The 19,425-nt window shown below is 34.5% G+C and overlaps 2 protein-coding genes across 4 annotated transcripts in view; one reads left to right on the top strand and one right to left on the bottom strand.

The window, feature by feature from the left end:
• Positions 1-115: 115 nt before the first annotated feature.
• On the bottom strand, positions 116-3,772 carry LOC115445545 (ankyrin repeat domain-containing protein 13C). The gene is made up of 2 exons (XM_037444519.1): positions 3,626-3,772; positions 116-3,552 (listed from the first exon to the last, which is right to left on the bottom strand). The coding sequence occupies exon 2, from the start codon at positions 2,753-2,755 to the stop codon at positions 1,421-1,423; it is 1,335 nt and encodes a 444-aa protein (XP_037300416.1). The 5' UTR covers positions 2,756-3,552; positions 3,626-3,772; the 3' UTR covers positions 116-1,420.
• Positions 3,773-6,986: 3,214 nt separating this feature from the next.
• LOC115445541 (TLD domain-containing protein 2) overlaps positions 6,987-19,425 on the top strand; it is a 112,144-nt gene continuing 99,705 nt past the window's right edge. For all 3 annotated transcript variants that reach the window (XM_030171857.2, XM_037444559.1, XM_037444558.1), the window contains exon 1: positions 6,987-7,459. The gene's annotated coding sequence lies outside the window, so the exon portion shown is untranslated. The remainder of the gene's footprint in view (positions 7,460-19,425) is intronic.

The raw sequence follows: 19,425 nt of genomic DNA, 5'->3' as shown, positions 1-19,425 counted from the left end.
GAGACACCTACGCACTACGGTATGCACTATGTGCGTAAATCAAAAAACTAATACATACATAAGTACATTTAGTGCTTTTAAATAACAATCATTTAACTTACTTTATTCATTTTGGGTGTATACTAACATTTATTGATTGAATTGTACTCTTACTTTGATTACGAGTTGATGGTTACCACATTCAATAACATCAAATATTGTTAAACTTGGCCAATTATAGACATTTATAATTTTTATGACATTTATACACCAATTTTATGAAATTGTAATACTGCAAACTTTGACTGATTCAGATAAAAGGCACAAGGATGTTAAATCAGAAATGAGATATCTTAGACCTGTATGGAAATAAACCACATAAAAGTCTGGAGACAAAGGAATACATAAGCAATGCGACAGAAAACAAGGGCAATATATGCGGAATATTTTATGCAGAGCAAATTTTTTATATATTAACCAAAGTTAAGGTATTAAGGTTTTTGGCTATCCATGCTATGCTTATTTTTCTTAAAAATAAAACAATGATTATGCAGTTTCTTTAACAGGGATTAAATTGATATGCTTCGTAATTTAGTTATCATATCTTAATCATTTGTACATGCATAGTCATCACAAATATACATAAACAGTAACTATAAAGAAATTGATTATACATAATTATGGGCATAAGGCAACAGTAGCATGCTGATGCTGCCCATACTAGTAAATTAGGCCTTGGAATGAATAATCTTAAGTAGTTTAATAAGCCAAAATTGTTGGAATCTGACACAGGCCAATTTGTAAATAAAAAAATTGTATTTCAAATAAATACAACTATGCATAGAAAATAGGAACTGCATAGGAAATACCAATGTATGTTGTCATTACTATAAAGAATAATATAAACAATTACAAAATAAATAATTTTTATGACACACAAAATATATTATAACTGCCAAATTCATTGTGGACGTAAACAGTGGATGAGCAATTTGTACACTACACTAATATCTACAAGACCAATTCACAAATTTTTAACTAAAGTTAATCCATCTTTAAAAGTAACACAGATAATTGTAAAAAAAGAATAAAAAAACGAAAATAAGTAAAATATATTAATAACAAAAGTGCCATTTAATATTCATAATAGTTAAAATAACTGAGAGCCTTGATACACATTTATAATACCAATATAACTTCTGTTGTAAGACACTACTACATTTGACATTTTGCTACAACTTAAACACTACAAATTTAACTATTCCACATAGAGCATACAATGACTGGAAGCAGAAGATCCCAGTTCATTTAATATAGGGAATTCTATAGTGAGCAGCGACTGAACTGATCTGTATCGCCTCACGGTGCTAGTTTTCCGTGAACGAACACGTCGCCACTTATGCCCCTCGTTAAATTCGAAAATTGGTGGAAAATCAAGGCGTCATAAGTCAGGGAATCGTAAGGGGTCTTCTATATAGCTCTCAGGAATCACAAAGAGCTCGGCGGGAATGTCATCTCGAAAATCAAATTTCTGAAAGGTGATTTTTGCTGTGACTGTAGGTAGAATTGGTATATCAATCTTTACGGGAAATCCACTAGGTAATTTCATTTCAACAAATTGTCGTAATTTTGCAAAATGTTTGAACGGTGCTATTACTTCAAGAACATTTAAGAGCATCTCCACACTGAGAGGGAAGTCATCACTCATTGCTATTGTGGCTCTAAAGTTTCTGGATGACTCTTTGTAGACAAGATCCCTGCCAAGGCTGGGATAGAGACCAGGTTCGGATGATATGTATGTGTTCCAGTCAACATTAGTCTCAGGTGGAGGGTTTAGTGATGCCCTTCGAGTAGGTTCACCATTGGTGTCTAAGGTGTGTGCATTACCTTTCGTCAAACTTTCAATTATAGCCTTGTTCTTTTGTAAATCATCATTAGACAGATGTTCCCTCCTTTTCCTTGACTCTAGAACCAATCCTGTAATGGTGTAAATGTCACTCCTGTACAAGCCGGCCACAGTTTCCTTTCTGTCTTCACGAAATATCCAACCAGACTGAGCTCTTGCAAATGAAATTTTTTTGGTGGACATCTGTGCCGCCATAATGTCGCTAGACATAAGAATGTCAACTTCATCTTCTATTTCCGTTTCTGTCTCCTCATAGCGCACTTTCTGGTAAACTCTAGCTTTGTTATCTATTACAGTGAGAGATTCACTAGGAATCTTTTCTCCTTGAAAAATAAAAGATATATCTCCCCTTTCCCACTTCATGTCTGAAAAATCTACTAGTGTTGTGTCCAACCGGATTCTCGTTCCACATTTGTAGATTTTACACACATCTGATGGCAATATCCTAGAGACTAGAGGTACCCATGAGTGGAAATCCCATTTTAGCTCCATATAGAAATCTTGTATTTGGGTGAGAGCTCTTATTAAATCTGGTCTTCTATGTTCCATCTGTTCCCGCGCCTGCTGTTTAAGTTTACGGACAAGCGAAGATATAGTTTGTCGGTCTCCATAGCTGATGGCCTCGGCGAGCGGCGACCAGCCTGCGATATTTTTCACCTTAACGGGCGCACTATGCGCAAGCAGCAACTGTATGCACTCCTTGCGACCTAGCATCACGGCCAGATGCAATGCGGTGTTTCCATGTTTATCCTTGCGAGCCACATCGTTGTTCCTCAACAACGATGACAGCTTGCGAACATCACCCAGGAATACACATTCGTGCAAAGGATATGACTCCTCTTCTTCCGCACTATTAGTAGAATTAGACATTTTGAACGGTACTACACTTCTAAATCATAACTGATAGTAAATAAACTGAACGCTGAACGGAACCAATTTTGAATAATCTAATCAATAAGATAAGATTATAGTTTCACTGGAAAATATCTCATATTTGTATAATTTCTATAGGAATGGACGATAACGTTCAGGAAATTGTTTTTCATAGAGACATAATTATTTTGGAGACCATAATACTATTTATTCATACACACTAAATTATTTTAATTCCTGTGAGAAAAATATGCGTATCCATATCCATTGTCAATTTACATCGTTTCTACTCTGTGCAAACTACAAAGCATGTTCTAGAGAATAAAAAACGTAACATATTCCGTCCTTTTCTTTACCAGACTGTACGTAATAAACTATCCTGTTGTCTTCTACGATTATGTTTGAAATATGAATTTTAAAAATAATCCCACAGAATATGCTATAATGCTAAATTAGTGATTGCGAAAACTTGAAGCTATATTTAGTATTGCCATATTAACCGAAATATCTACAGAGTTATCTTAGTTTCACTCACGAAGGTGTAAGGAGTAATCTCAAAAAAACAAATATATATTTAAGATTTGGGTATACTTAATCATTTTGTAAAATCCTTAGTACCAGCCCCCATAACCAAAACCGTCTCCTCCTAAAAGCATTAGAAGGATTAGAGGATAGATAATATCTCTGTCCACTTTATCTCCGCCTCCTCTTGTAATAATAACTGGAGGTTGATTGTATCCGTAACCATAAGGCGCAGCGCCGCCATATGGATACTGACAATTCACCGAACACACCTAGACATAAAATGTTTGGTTTGAGAGAATTTTAAAAAGAATTATATGTAAATTTAAGTATCAAGCTACTTACAGTAATAATGGCCAACAAGAAGCAGATGAAATATTTCGGTGCCATTGTGTATTAATTATATTTACACTTGTACCCAGGAAATATCTTTGAAACAAATGTAATTACAATTTAATTTTCCTTGTTTTATATTGTTTCTTACGCAATTGGACATGTGTCATGATAATGTGTAGGTACTTACTGTTTTTGTGCTACCGGTCTACCTTATTTATCAATATGGCGTCTAGTTTAAAAAGCACGTATTATTACTAAATAATTTAAATAATCGGCTACATGTTAGCCATTAACACAATAATAAACAGGTGCACATGTGTGGATATACTTAGTTATACAGATAGTCTATTCTAGATAAATGTAGAATTTTGAACTTATCAGTAATAATCAGCAAATTATTATAAAAGAAATCACAAGCCCCTCTCTTAAGGTGGTAGCTCAAGGTCCATTTTCATACATTTTGTTTCGGCTTTAATCTGGGTAACTAAACAAGTATTGGCAAGTAAAGAATTTAAATTCACGTCTAGTTAGTGATTAGTTCTCGCAGTTGAAAGAAAAATGTAAAATAATTAATAATCATGGATATTTCGGCCTTTAAAATTTAATATGACGAAATTTTAAAGGTAGAAATATCCATGATTATTAATTATTTTTACATTTTTCTTTCAACTGCGAGAACTAATCACTAACTAGACGTGAATTTAAATTCTTTACTTGCCAATACTTGTTTAGTTACCCAGATTAAAGCCGAAACAAAATGTATGAAAATGGACCTTGAGCTACCACCTTAATTAAAATCTGGCCATTGGATACCATATAAGTATTTTTTTTAAATACATGGTGCAAAATCTACTCTACTGTAGTCAAAAGTGGAGTCACCGAATGCACGCATCCACGGAAGGGTATTCGTGGCGGCACTAGGTACACAGTTAAGTGTGTATACTTTATAGTTACCGATTCACATCCAGGCCTATAAGGGCTCGCGAACATTTCCCAGCCTTCTCCCTTCCCTTCATCCTAAGAGATTTCCTTATCCTTTCCCCACTCTTCTTTCCCAGCTTTCCTCCAGGTCCCTGAAGTCGCTCTGTCAGATACAAAAAAAATATTAAGTTATAGCACATTCTTTCCCTAAATATCGAGCAGTACTTACTTGATTTATTCAATACGTCACCTCAACATTCTTATGGTCCTCGTAACACATTTTTATGCATGTTTCAGCAAGGATTTGACCGCCTTGATATATACCTTCATGTCAATAGCTCCCTTTAGAGTTTAGACAATCCAATCTCTCAAAAACGATCTAGAGAAACTTACACTATACATAATATATTGCCCGACGTGAAATTTGAATCCTCGTCATCAACAACTTTTACAAGCGTGTTGGCAGTACAACGCTATAATTTAATAGTTAGCAGCAGTGTAGCGTTTGGTCAAGGTAAAAAATAAAAGCTTATTTTTTTTTTTACTCTTCTTGCATTCCCCATACTGGCAAGGAGGGGCGCGCATAACTTTTTTCTTGAAATGGTCTTTTGTTCTTTTTTTGATATCATTCTGTTGCTTTGGGCACCAAATTTTGGGTGCGCTCAGGGTGAGAAGAACCTACGCTCCGCTACTGAGAGTTAATATTAATAGATACGCCGGAAACGTTTTCATAGTTACTTACTTAGAGTAACCTCTATTATGTAATATAGATGTTTTCTGACATTATATATGTTAGAAAGACACTATTGTATTGCTTTGTGGCGTGTCGCGTTTGTAGGAACATATCGATTTCGCCCTTAGCTAGATAAGGTATGTTGTATCGCGGGACGATATATTGGGAAATACGGACACTTACTTAACTTCGTATTAGTGCCGGTTTTAGGGTGGGGTGGACCAGACGATCATTGAGAGTGCTCCCTCCCCCGGACACTTAAAGCCGGCCCTGCTATAAAGGCACTGTCAATTGAAGGAGATAAGGATAATGCCCAAATTGAATTAATTACTTACACAGATAAATTCTTTGGCCTCTAAATATTTCATAGTTTTGGGTGCACGCAATCTGGTTGAGTTCAATGCTAAGAAAACTCAAGTGTGCACGTTCACACGGAAAAAATCCCCGTTTTCGCTCTTCCCCAATCTTCGGGGCACTCCACTTGTATTGCGGAATGGCCTAAATATTTTGGGCATGGATATTAGCTGCGATCTGAATCCAAGGAACCACATCGAGAGTGTAATATCTGCCACAGTCCGAAGAATCGGAATTCTGAACAGGGTGCAGTGATATTAGATACATGCCCGGTCAGTTTTGCCGTTTATATAAGGCACAAGTGCGGCCGGGTATTGAGTACTGCTCGCACCTCTGGGATGGTTCCGCAAAATACTTGCTCGATGCCTTGAACAGATTGCAGCGACGGGCTATCCGCATTGTAAATGGTGCAGACGACATAAAAAATTTAGAGCTACTGCAGTTCAGGCGGGACATTGCCTCACTGAGTATCTTCTATCGTCTGTATAATGGTGAATGCTCCGAAGAATTATTCTATCTTCACCTGTTCTTTCTAGAACCACGCGTGCTGGCTTGAGGTACCATAGATAGGTGGTGTTTTCCATGTCGGCGCGAACCAAAAAGTTCGGTAATCATATCTGTGCCGAACCATCAGGCTGTGGAATGGTTTGCCAGCATACGTGTTCCCTCCTTACTATAATTTGGGATCCTTCAAACGGACCGTGAAGAAGCAATTATGCATGCCGGCATGACTGTGCTGAGTGTCCAGAGATGCTGGTATCTTTGGTCGGTCGGCACTATCTATAAACTTCACTTCGTTTAACATCATGTGCAGTGAAGCCACTTTGCCGAGCTAATAAAAAAAAAGAAGAAAGAGTGACAGAGTGTACCTCGACACGACACATTAATAGTTGTATTTTATACATGCATATTAATTCTTACCGTCACTCCACAACACGAGACATGCCTAAAGAGTATGTACTGTTATCTTCGTTCAATATAAAATATTAATTACTGTAACGCAAATTTTTGGTTAAATATAATTAAATATTGTCGAATACATAATAATGTTAATTCATTAATTAATAGTATTACGTAGTACATAACATAAGTTTATTTTCGTAATAATATTTTTCTCTACAACTTTCAGTACATACTGTACTGATAGTTCTTTCCGAATAAAGCTTTGGACTAAAGATTATTATAATTTAAAAAACAAATAATGTCGTTTTTTTGTTACTATATGTAGAAGAAATATCTCAGAACAATGACAATCTTGTTCTGAGAGAAATATATTCGAAGAAAAAACGAATATAGCAGAAAATATGTAATTTCGAGTGGCAATGTCTACTCTGTTATCTTAAAGTTATCAAAAGATGGCGCTTGCAACATTGTTTTGGTTTGATTGACTTTGATTTGTAGCGCAGAAAAAACTTGGATTCGCGCAGAATTAAGATGTACAACGCGTTTAACAGTTTGCATGAAAATATTGCAACGAAATATAAGAAATGATAAAATAAGTCGAACTATTGTGTGCGTGTAATTATCAAAGTGCTATTTGATAACAATTGGTTTGATCCGTTGAAAATGCACCGAAGTCGCTAACTTCTCATGTCGGAATCTGTACTATACAATTTTAAAGATAAGATTAGTATTGATTGAGGATTTTGTTTGGATTTTAGTTCAATAAAAGACGGTTTCTTTAAATGTTTAAAAATAATCTACACGTCGTTATCATGATTACCATTGTTTGATATAAACTTATATTGTTCTTGTGTCTTGCGGCGTTGTACGTGAAAATAAAACTCCGACTTCGGAAATTGTTCAACGCCAGTTTTTAAGAAGAATTGAAATATGTAAGTATTTTAAATATATAATAATTTAATATTATGAATATAGAAACAAAATATATTTGGTAATGGTGGTCTGGGTGAGTTAAGAAATAAATTAGATTCTACTTGCGTATTAGTTTCGTAAGGATAAGTAAATAAATTACGATGTTATAATGTAAGTATAATGTATAAAATTCGTTTGCATTTCAAATGATACTCGCATAGTATTTTCGACGACAATTAAACAGGATTGTTGAGGCTTGGCTCTGTCAATACGCTCCTGATGTTGACGAATGTAAATATAGAAGATTCATATTAATTAAGCATGATTGTTCGATATAACAAAATAATAAATGTTTATCTATTGAATTGACATATATTACAGGCCATATATTAATACCAGAATATACATTACCAACCGAAAATATACTACTACCCAAGAGAAAGTAAAAAGTCATGTGAGTCTTTGTCTGCCATCCCTTATACAATTTGTGTGAAGGCTCTGTGCAACACTATCTTTTGTATGTTGCAGGAATAATTTCTCTTAGTCTTTACAACTGGCTTTTGGCATGACTTTCATGATGATCTTGTGGATCCAATTGTGGTCATATCATGTTTGAAAAAATCCTCATAAAGTGTTACCCAATCTTTAAATTTAATCCAGGACCCAATGTAATGCAGTCTTTATAGTCTGTCATTAAATCAAGGAGACAAAAGACAAGTCATATTGTTCACAAAAACAAAGGAACTATATACGAAAAAAAATCACATACAATATTAAATGTCTGAATCCAGTTATGCATGTACATACAATATCTGATAAAGCCAAATTATGCCTTATGTTCCACAGGCATTCAGTTGCAAATAAATTTCACCTGCATTCTTTTATTCATTTTAATGTTTTATGAAAATTTCTGTTTTTATTTCAAGCTTCTACTTGAAATAAAAACAGAAATTTTCAAAATAATTATGGAATAATCAGAAAAAATAACACAAATGAAAATGACCCCTCACACAGTCACACAATATACAATATACACTCTACTATATGTCTACTACTTACCTACTGTGCATATACCCTTATTGGGTAATCTGTCTAATGATTGACATATCATAAAACATGATAACTGTTAAATATGTCTTTACAGACATAGATTTTAACAATGACATGACACAACTGGCCTATTTACATCCCAATACAACGATCATAATTGGTTAGCAATTGTGAACCTTGATTTTGAAGGTTAATCTGTTTGGTATCGGCCCAGTAATCTTGACTCGATCCTTCCTAAGCACTAAGTAAACAGATTTAGTATTTATTATTATATATTATGATTGTGCTCCAAATATAGCAATTTAGTGTACAATAGTGGTTTTGTATAAGTAGTATTATGTTTCTACTGTGTTAGGGACATTATTTTGCATCTTCTGTGAGGTAACTACAATATAGACAGTATTATGGTGTCCACTACATAATTATTATAGGTATATAGTATATTTGTTTAACTTGACTTGTAATTTGTCCGAATGCTGATAAATATTTAAAATGGGAATAATATTGGCTTTATTCAATCATTCAATGTAATCAGATTAGGTGTAATCATTTAAATAAGAAAATGTTTAATTTTAACACCAAAGAACACTTAGATGCATTAAAATTTAAATAAACTAATCAATATGTTTACAAAACTCAATAAACTTGTTGTGTATCACAAACAGATTTTGGCCTTATCTCAGCATAAACTAAAGGTTATCTCTTGGATATATTATCAGTATGTGTTTTCTCCTCAATGTGGACAGTTTACTAGTTTTAAAAGACAATAAAATAATTGGAAATTTGATTTAGAAAATATGTAAGTGGCTAGTTTTTATATTGCTTTAACACACTTTCCTTACTGGAAACATAAAATATATATTATGTTTTACTATCTTAATGAAAACTGATTTTAAAGGCATTACACATTATATTACAGATAAAGTAAAGCATTTCTAAGAGTAATTTTTTGTGTGTAATAGATATAATATTAGTCATTGCTCAAAATGTGTGCTGTGTTGTATTATAATGACTGTATCAGTCACTAACAAGTCTGTTTTATTAGTATCATATTATTGGGTAGGTTTATTGCCAAGACAGGAGATGACTTATTTTCTCTGTGCATTACTGAACTGGCAACTCTAAGTATCAACAATTTAAATATAGGAATGGACATCTCTGTCATGCTTTGATGAACACTGCTTAATATATTAATATCAGTGCAGTGAAAACTTCTCATTTATAAAAAATAAGACTGTTTTACTAAAACTATTGTGGACTATCCCCATGCATTATTACATAAAACAAACATAAGTATTAAATATCATTTAAATTACAACAAGTATTGTGTTAATTTTTGTCCAACAAGCCAAACCACATCCTTATTTTATAATTGATTAAGCTGAGGTATATATCAATCGAATTATTTATGAAACAGAAACAGGTAATTCAATACTTGTGTTAGCCTGTATTCATTGTTGTATAGTATGTATTCATTACAATATGCATATGCCTATGTTCCTGTCATACTCTGAGTCGTATTTCTCATACCCCTTTTCCTTATTGTCGTAAGTCATTAACTGTTAAATCACATGCTCAACATCTTGCATGAATATAAAATTTGTACGTAAGTCCTCTCGTTTTATAGTACTTCTAGAGGCGTAGTGCGTACGTTGTTATTAAATGGTTGAATTGTTACTTAATTGTAATTCCACTAAAATATGTGTGTGAATAGTCGGGTACAAATAGATGAAGTTAGGGATTTTCGACGTCGAAGATAATTAAGGCAGAATATGCACCAGCGTCAAGAACAGTAGCTTTCCTTATCGTCCCTTCCCGAGCAAACGGCCCTGAGCAATCGTTCCATACTTGACTACGCGGCGCTTAAGTTTCGGGGGTGAATGTGCAAACTTGTACGAACAATTCAAAAAAGAGTATGTATTAAAAAATTATTCCTCTTTCTTGATTTTAACAACAGTTTTATTTGACACTAGGTGTTGTTCGCAGTTTCGCTTGCATGAAGGACTTCTAGCTACAAATCAGTCAATTATGTTAGAAATCGGAATAAAAATTAAAATATTTCCTACAAGAGTTAATTACCTAGATAAAAAGTAATAACACACATCCCGCCTTAATCACCGAAGGGGTACATAGAGGTGTGACCACTACACCCGCTTGTTGTCTGTACGTTCCTGTAATAGGGGCGAGTCTATCATCATATCAGGCATAAATTCCAGACTCCAGACTGATGATACTTAGTAGAAAAACCCAATATCACTTTGTCCGATCCGTGATTCGAATGCGGTGGATAAACTGCGCACGCAAATTAACTATATCACCGTGGCAGTAATTTAATTTAAGTCCAATAATGATCACAAATTGGCATTTCTGGCACCAAAACTTCAGTAATTTTTGCTTAATAGCAAATGTAGTATCAGAATTTTTAGGCTTCCTATAAAGTTTCTGATTTGGCTTAACGACTATCATTTGGCAACGTACAGAATCAAAGGATTAACGTTTTACACGATTTCCGAGCACTATAATTAACCACGTGCAACAATATGGCCATATTGTATAAAATGTACCTTGTATAATGCAAGTGTCGCATGCAGCGAGCACTGAACACATAGCCAGTATGAGGTTATCGGATATATTGTGGAAAGTTAGTTATTCTATAGCGATCACTGAACTCATTGGGAAAACCATGAGATCAATCAAGAGAATGTGGTGGCACATGGGTAATGGCACGCTTGAAGTTAAGCCAATTTTAACAGTACAATAGGCCCACATAATTGCGGGGATGTAATGGTTTCATTTACTAACGCAATGTCAAAATGACCCTGTATATCTCAATTTCTGCAAAAAAATATAATATAGAACTGGTATGTGAGGCAACAACATGTTAGTAAATCATAAGGTTTACTTGTAGCCTGTAAAACAGAAATATTACCCGATTTTATAGCCTTGCAAACCAGCAAGGAGATCTTCTAATGTTAAGTGTCGTGTAGTACACGTCCAATAAATATAACATTATGCTTCTGTAATGACATGAAGATACATATAATTATTGTGAGTGTGCTCTCCCAATTTAAATGATTCCAAAATAGGAAAGGAAGGGTATACGGGGTCAAGGAAAGGAAGAATAGTGATTGGGGCTTGAGCAGGTGGGCATACAGAAATCTCACACGCCATAATATGAACTCTAACAGCAACTTGCTACCTAAAGCCTTTTTTGCAGAATTGTAGTATTTAATTTATCATTAATTTGTTTTAGTTTTTTTATACACGCCTCCTACGGTATAATTTAATGGCTTCATTTCCTGGTAAACATTATTATTTATTAGTGTTTTCACTAGAAACTAGTTTTTGTTCACTATAATTTGGTCGCCATTTAAGTACATTTTGGCGTAATACAGTTGTTACTGAAAGTCGTTAAAATTGCACAATATCGCTAAATTGTAGTAAAACATAGGCGCAATTGCGTTCGTACAACTTATGCAGCTTCATTTAATTAGGTCACATACTAACTTATTATACATAACATGTGCGCGACGAATATTGTTATGTCGTCCTAATAGTATCCAGCGTGTTATCTGTTTACTAATATTATGCATTTACAAAAGTTTGCGAGGATATTTTAATGATTGTGATAAGTAAAGGTAGAAACTTTTCAACGGATTTAGTACACGGATTTATCAAATCCTGGTAGTTATTATTTATACCTACCGTAAAAGTATACACTGGGAATTATATACCGGGAAAAGCCTTTAACGCAGGCGTATTCGTGAGCAACGCCTAGTGGATAATGACTAAAATAAATGTACCGATTAAAATACATACGCAAACGACATGGAACGGATAATTTTTCTGGTACGGTGTAGCCATGGACGCCAGGAGGGTAGTGCAAGTAGGTGCATGTGCACCCCCTTGCCCAGAAATAAATTACAAAAAGTTTCACTGAATAAACCTGCAACAATGGGAACTATCGATCACAGAGGTTTTTTCTGACAAAGCATTTTCAAAAGCTAGCACGATTTGAATTTGAAAAGAAAATATGATTTTATGTAGTGCAGTGCCTAGGTGCTCATGCACCTCCGTAAAACTAATCTTGGCAGCGCCCATGGGTGTAGCTATGCAGTCGGGCACAAAATAATATATTCGTTGCTTCAGCAGTCAATAAATGCACCAGATGGTCGATATCCTGCCTAACATCAATTCTTTTAAGACGAATGTCAAGAACTCGCAGATTGCAGGTGTTTCCAGTACTGGTGGAAAAGTGTTTTTTTTTTTTAATTATATATATATCTATTATATAAAATCATTATTAATTTTAAAATTACATGTACGCGTTATATCTACCAGGATATCATGCCTGGCCTCATTGCTTTATAATGGATGTATCCCAATTTAAACATTTTTTAAATGCTTGTTGCATGTTTTCGTCTGAGTCTGCATGTCGGTAAAAGGTCACTGTAACCTTGAATTGTATACTGCACATAGTTACAAAAAAAATATTAACATTTCTGGAAATCATTGCTGTTCTACAGGATGTCCTAGAAAGCAGTGTCAAGCGGAAGTCCAGAGATAGAGCACCCGTGGGGTATCCGAATCACTCCCAATGTATGTTCCGCGATTTTTCATAGTTTTCGAGTTATGAATATTTTTCTGAATTTTTGAGAATATTCGATTTGAACGATTAAATGTTTTCTTTTTAAAAAAGTAGAAGACTTATTCGTGATTTTTTTATTGCAACTGAATTTTCATTAGTTGTACTTTTTTGCTAAAAACAATCAGCTTCGTAACTTTAATGAAAATTATGAAAATGTTGGTGTAAAGTGAAAAACTTACGTTCTATGAATTACAACTTAAATTTTCTTCTTTGAATTAAAATACTAAACAGGTGACTTCGTGGTTCTAAGGTAGGTCAAAAACTTCTCCAGACTCTCAACTTACATATTCATTAAAAAAACATAGTCCTTCATGGGCGCCATTTTTGCTAAAATCAGCCTTAAAAGACAGCAAGGTGGAAAATTCTTAAAATTTGCCATTAGATTACAATTTCTTTTTTAACTTCTCACCATTCCTAAGGTTAATTAATTTGTAAACTAACCGAAAATTACTGCAAAAAAGCTATAAGTTAAACATTTGGCATATTCTTGTGTTTAAGTTCAATTAATTGTGCATTATTCGTTCTCGTGGTTTAAAGTTTGTAAACGTTGGTGTAACCGTTAACCGTTAACCTTAACGTTGGTTTTACCTGCGATTACAATGGGCCGAGGGGATAAAAGACCGAATTATTGCTATTATATATTATATATATAACACACATTTCCATCAACGTGATTTAGATTTTTGTCTTTTCAACTTCGTTTATTATACGGTATGAGATTTAGATTTGGTTTTATGAGTGACATTAGTTGTTCACTCAACAAGCAAAGATGTAAATACTTTTTGGTTTAATTGAAGATCGAACTGGGTTAAATATGGTAATGGTAACATCTGCGTGACAGAATTAGCTTGGACTGATAAGTAGGAATGTATAAAAAATACTAACGGGACATAATAATAAATGTACAAAAAAAGAACTTTTTTGTATATGTACCCATACACATTTCACCGGTGGACAAAGAAACACTGCACCGATGGTTATTTAAGTTTATTTCCTTCCTAACAAGGTTGTCGTCATAGCCGACAGAAATCTAAATCTAAGCAACTTCCTCGAGGTTACAAAACGAAAACGTACACAAATTAGTCAACTTCGAATCTCGTCTTTTCCACAAGATTTTAAATTGCTAATGTTACTTACAAATGGACGGCTATTCATCATGTCTTTCTATTGTGTTCAGTAATATGTAAGATTGATTTCATGTTAACGAAGTGGCACCGGATACCATACAGTGCATATATTAAAAATTGTTATTTAAATTTTTGCTGGATTTGCACAATGTTTTCGTAAGCGTAAAAGAATGTATGCATCATATTGTATATTAGTATCAACACTTTTTCCTCGTTTTTAGATAAATTGTTTTTATCGCCGAATGAATAGACGGCGGCGCAACTCGTGCTCGTTCGTGTATTCGTCGTACTTTGATCATTTCATGAGGTGACATGTATCGAGCTTATTGTCTCATCATAATGGGTACAACCCCTTACCAAGAAAACTTATGTGTATTGTTTTAGTTTTAAAACTCACCAAACTTAATTTAATCACATGGAAATTGAACCCAGAACGTTACGGTTTACTTCCAGCCTAAGGTGGCTGCCATTGGACCAATGTTTTAATTGCAACATTTTATTTCGTACACACCACAGTTTTTTTTTTATTATTTGCTTTTCTGTTTTGTTTCGTGTAATTAATGCGATTCTCTGAGACTCAGATACTGAAAGATTCCTGTAAAATGTCCTCTTTTCGTTTTAGTCAGAGAGGGTGTGCAAGTTCGATAGTCGTTACTTACTCGTTTGCTGCGCTAATGACATGACGAGGGCTTTTCATTTGTACTTTGCATTGTGATTTACATGACAGAGGTGACATTTAATTAAACATATTAAAAAATATGTCTTACCGTATTCCAGAAAAAATAATACTTTGGTTTTCCACAACCTCATAAAATTTTATTATTCGGAAAATAGCGAAATGACTATATAGTTAAATCAATGGCTGATGCAATACAAGTTTTATGTAATTACCCACTATGTCAAATTACTAATCTTTATTTTGTATTCTTTATAACACGCAGGAATATGCCAGTACCTACCACAAAGTGAAGAATACATTGGTTAGAATATCTAGGATCACTATCAAATCTCCGGAAAAACTCGTTGATTAAATGTTTTGTTGTTGTCGTCCATACCACTGAATAAACTCTTGATATTTGTCATACATTACTACTATAATAAGCGTTTTGTCTAGAGGTAATAACATCGAATAGCAAGTTTAAATCGTCTCCTTTGCTTGTCGCACAAAGGAAACTAGAGTTTTACTCATCAATGTTACATCCTGGTATTGATAGTAGCTTGTATAGGTTTCCGATGAGTTACTATAGGATTGGTGTCGCGGAACCTTCCTGTGATTATATAGAGGAGGCGGTCGTTGCAAGGGTGGGCGCCAGTAACGTGCGCCGCCCACTTTGTTCACCACCAGCCTCTCCCTTCCCCTCATCCTTCGTACCCCGCATTCCGCGCCCCGTGTTTAGGTTGCTCCATCAGTCGCACGGCACCCGTTTTCAGAGTAAACCGCGTCCGCGTCATGCCGAATGACCCGCCAGCACTTCATCACATGAATTTCGTACTCTTTCGGTTCGTTGCATTGAAGCATGGACCACTTTAGATGCTTATCTGCACATCATTATTCATTAATCACGGATATTATCACTATAGACTTCATAGTTTCACCATGTTTAGATTTTTATGATCATTATTTACATGTGGAAATGACGAGACCACATTATTTGTTGTTAAGCAAGATCAAACCCTAGATTGCTGATAGCTGAGGCGAACTTGTTACTCAGGAAGCATTTGTATAAGGTGTAGATATTGTGTTGAGTAGCTTTTTGACTTAGGACTGCTTTTCGAATCGTTACATTAATTCTATAGAACTAATAATTTTGCAATTTTGAGGGAATTGGTCAAAATATCAAAGCCATTTATCTGATAGGGGTTGTCTAAAGTGAACACATTATTATAATTAAATATTTCCCTGCTTCAACTTGTGTAATGATATCATTGTAGCTTTCAAATATTTTTAGTAGTGTTAATTTTATTTTGACTTATGCAACTGTATTTCCGAAGCGGAGTGTTATGATCAGTATGGATGCCTCGTCCAATGTGTAGTTTACAAACTTTAGACAACAATTCCTAAATATAAAATTAAAAAGTCAATTGACAGAAAACAGCTGATTGTCGTTTCCACGTTGGGCGCCACTGAGTAGCAACAGTGAGCAGGCGCGGTGTAGTCACAAGGTCGTTCGTATCGAACGGCACCGCTCTAATTAATAACAAATCGCACTTTCTAATTGTCGTGCTTTCATTGTCCAAAATCCGTAATTTTCCCGTACGATAAATCAATCTCCGTTAACGTTAAAACATTTATAATACTTACGTTTATCAACTTAATAAAACATACATTCGAAGCAAAATATTCGCTTTTGATGAGTTTTAACTATAGAATGCTAAAGTGCTAAAAGACAAATATCTCTTCCTTTTAATATTAGTAAGTTCTTATCTTCACGAGATTTTATCCCCATAAATATTGTGACGCCGCGTGTTAGTCACGCTTACAGCAGAATCAATCTATTCAATATGATAGTGTAGTATTTGTTAAAATATTTTGTTAATTTCGTCTTTACACTACATTGTACAAAAATAATAATTCCATAGCGTATTTTTATATAACTATAATAAATGAATCTCCATTTCCCTTGGTCATCGCATAACGCGTGAACGGCTGTACCATTTCACTATTTTTTTTGTTGTGTTTGTTATTGTCAGGAGAAGGTTCTTATGAAAGAAAAAATTCAAAAAATTTGGCGAAAAATTAGAAAAATTGAGAAAACTACGAACAGTTATATAAAATTAATATTTTGTTTGAAATAACTGTCAGCAATTGACACAATGCGCGCTGCAAATTCATAGTTAAGACGGGACAACGTTTGTCGGGTCAGCTAGTAACTTATAAAATCTAAGTTTCACATTAAAAAAAAAATGTACCTATGCATAGTATTTCACCTACACGAAAAATACAGTATTATATGTAAAAGCTTTTCAACATGGGCTCTATTAAATTAAATAAACGCTTTCCAATTGGAAAGGTTAACGTAGGCAATGTAAAAGCAGGGACCGTTCAGGTCGCGGAGGGTGAAGGCTCTACGGAAATTAACATGTCTACACGCCGAAAACAACGAGGCCAGTGCCTACAGTCTACACGAACACACCCACATGTACAGTTACATTTGGCCGGATATTGTATTTTTCTAAATAAATCCACATCTATAGGTGACACTGTTTAGTAAGGAGCCAAGTTTATAACGATCACAAATCGAAATATCTAGGATCCTATGTACCTAGGGCGATATAGCTTGTTACCAAGGTTACGAATGGTTGCGATCAGCTGGACTTACGTAAGGTGAGCTGGGACGCGGGGGTGTTGCGGGGCGCGCGGACTCTGGCAGTTAGGGCCGATCGATACTATACCCGCTTTCGCCTCTTGCTGTTTCCCCCCGCTGGCTTTAGTGTGTTCACACTAAAGTTTCTAAGCCCCTGTAGATCACGTGAGTGTCACTGATATATTCATTTTTTCTTAATAACGGGTCAACAAATATTTACCAATATTTATTTACCTACTACGTAATTATAGTTAGTTTTAATGAGAGAAAAATATATAACCGAGGACTTATGAAACGTGACTTCCTGTTAATGAGACTATTAGAAAAGAGAAACAATAATTAGCTGTATTTTATAATTAGCCAACGTAACATAATACTTAATTAGTATTCTGATATTTGATTGTGAAGATAGGAGTTTCTGTTCGATATGATAAACGGATCTAGATCTATCACATCAAATGACGAATAAAAGCTTGGCGACAGGTGTACCTACTTTTATTCATAATTTGATAATAATATGTTCAGTTGCGAAAAATTTCGGTTGTTAAACCCGAAGACGTCCCAATGTTGCTCACTTGGTTGAAAGCTTAAAACATTCTAAAAAGGACTCACACTCTATAGACGGACATATATATACATATAAATTCGTATTGTACACCACAATACGCGTAGATTCCGTTAGCTATCAGAAACTACAAGTTTTTCGTCTCAAGTCCCCGTACCAGAGAATGGCCAGCGAGCACATCGTCATTAATTCCACATCCAGCTCATCATCCGTCGCACTACGGAGACTGTTGATATTGTCAGGTGGCTAAAATCGTCGCAACCATATTTATATTCTACGGGGGTGTATAATTTTAGCAACATTTAAGTCTAAACTCAAAGTATGATAATCAAATGATATTATTATACTACATACACTCGTGGTAGGTACACTTACCATGATTTTTCATCAGCGGCGTTTCCGTTACTGTTTTAATACTCTTATCTTATTTGTGGAAATCTGAATGAAAAATTACAATCTAGCATAGCTTAAAGTTTAACATCGATTTAAACTGAAAAAGTATACCAGATAAAAAACTTTATCTGGTATACTGTACTTCTATATTTTAGTAAATTTTAGTAAAAATTGAAGTTTTATATCTGGCATACTGTACTTCTATATTTTAGTAAATTTACCAAACATTATATTAATTGATTAATAAATTATTAAATTGATACTGTATTTTATGTTTAAATCTGAGTTATGTTAATTGTTTTCTGTTGTACAGCTATAAAGCAATTTCACGTGTTATTAGAATCAATTTAAATAGCACAATGTTTTTATGCAGTTTACTGGGCTTAATACCTTTTTCCCAGAAAGCATTAGCGTCGTGTCCTGAATTGCAGTTGTGAGTATGGCTCCCAACGACTCTTAATATTTTCAAACAAGCGAGACTTGCTTAGTTTTTGTTATACTTATATATATAAATCAATTATATTATCGTTGTGGTTTCACCGCAAATAATTTAGACCATTCTATTGCTCCTTTTAATATTTCGATGTTTGACTAATTCGGTTCGGAATACCAAACTCTACTGATCAGTCGAACACACGCAAGTTAGGTGCTGTGTTACTATGGCTTAAGTAGTTAAAGTAAAAAGTCGCAAGAATAATTTTATGTGGTATGCTTCGAACAAAGTGGTAGACGCCACGGTGCAAACATAAATCTACGACATGAATTTGTGGCTTCGACAGGAGTGGTACTTAACCACTGTTTTTAATGGGGAAATCAAAATTTTTTGAGCTGTGTGCCTCTGTTGTATTGTGTGTGTGAGTGGGATTTCCTTTCACAATCCCTATTACTTTTTACTAAG

Source organism: Manduca sexta, chromosome 28 (assembly GCF_014839805.1).
Source record: "Manduca sexta isolate Smith_Timp_Sample1 chromosome 28, JHU_Msex_v1.0, whole genome shotgun sequence".
NCBI lineage: Eukaryota > Metazoa > Arthropoda > Insecta > Lepidoptera > Sphingidae > Manduca > Manduca sexta.
Note: the sequence above shows the minus strand (reverse complement) of the source record. Positions and strands in the feature narration are given on the sequence as shown.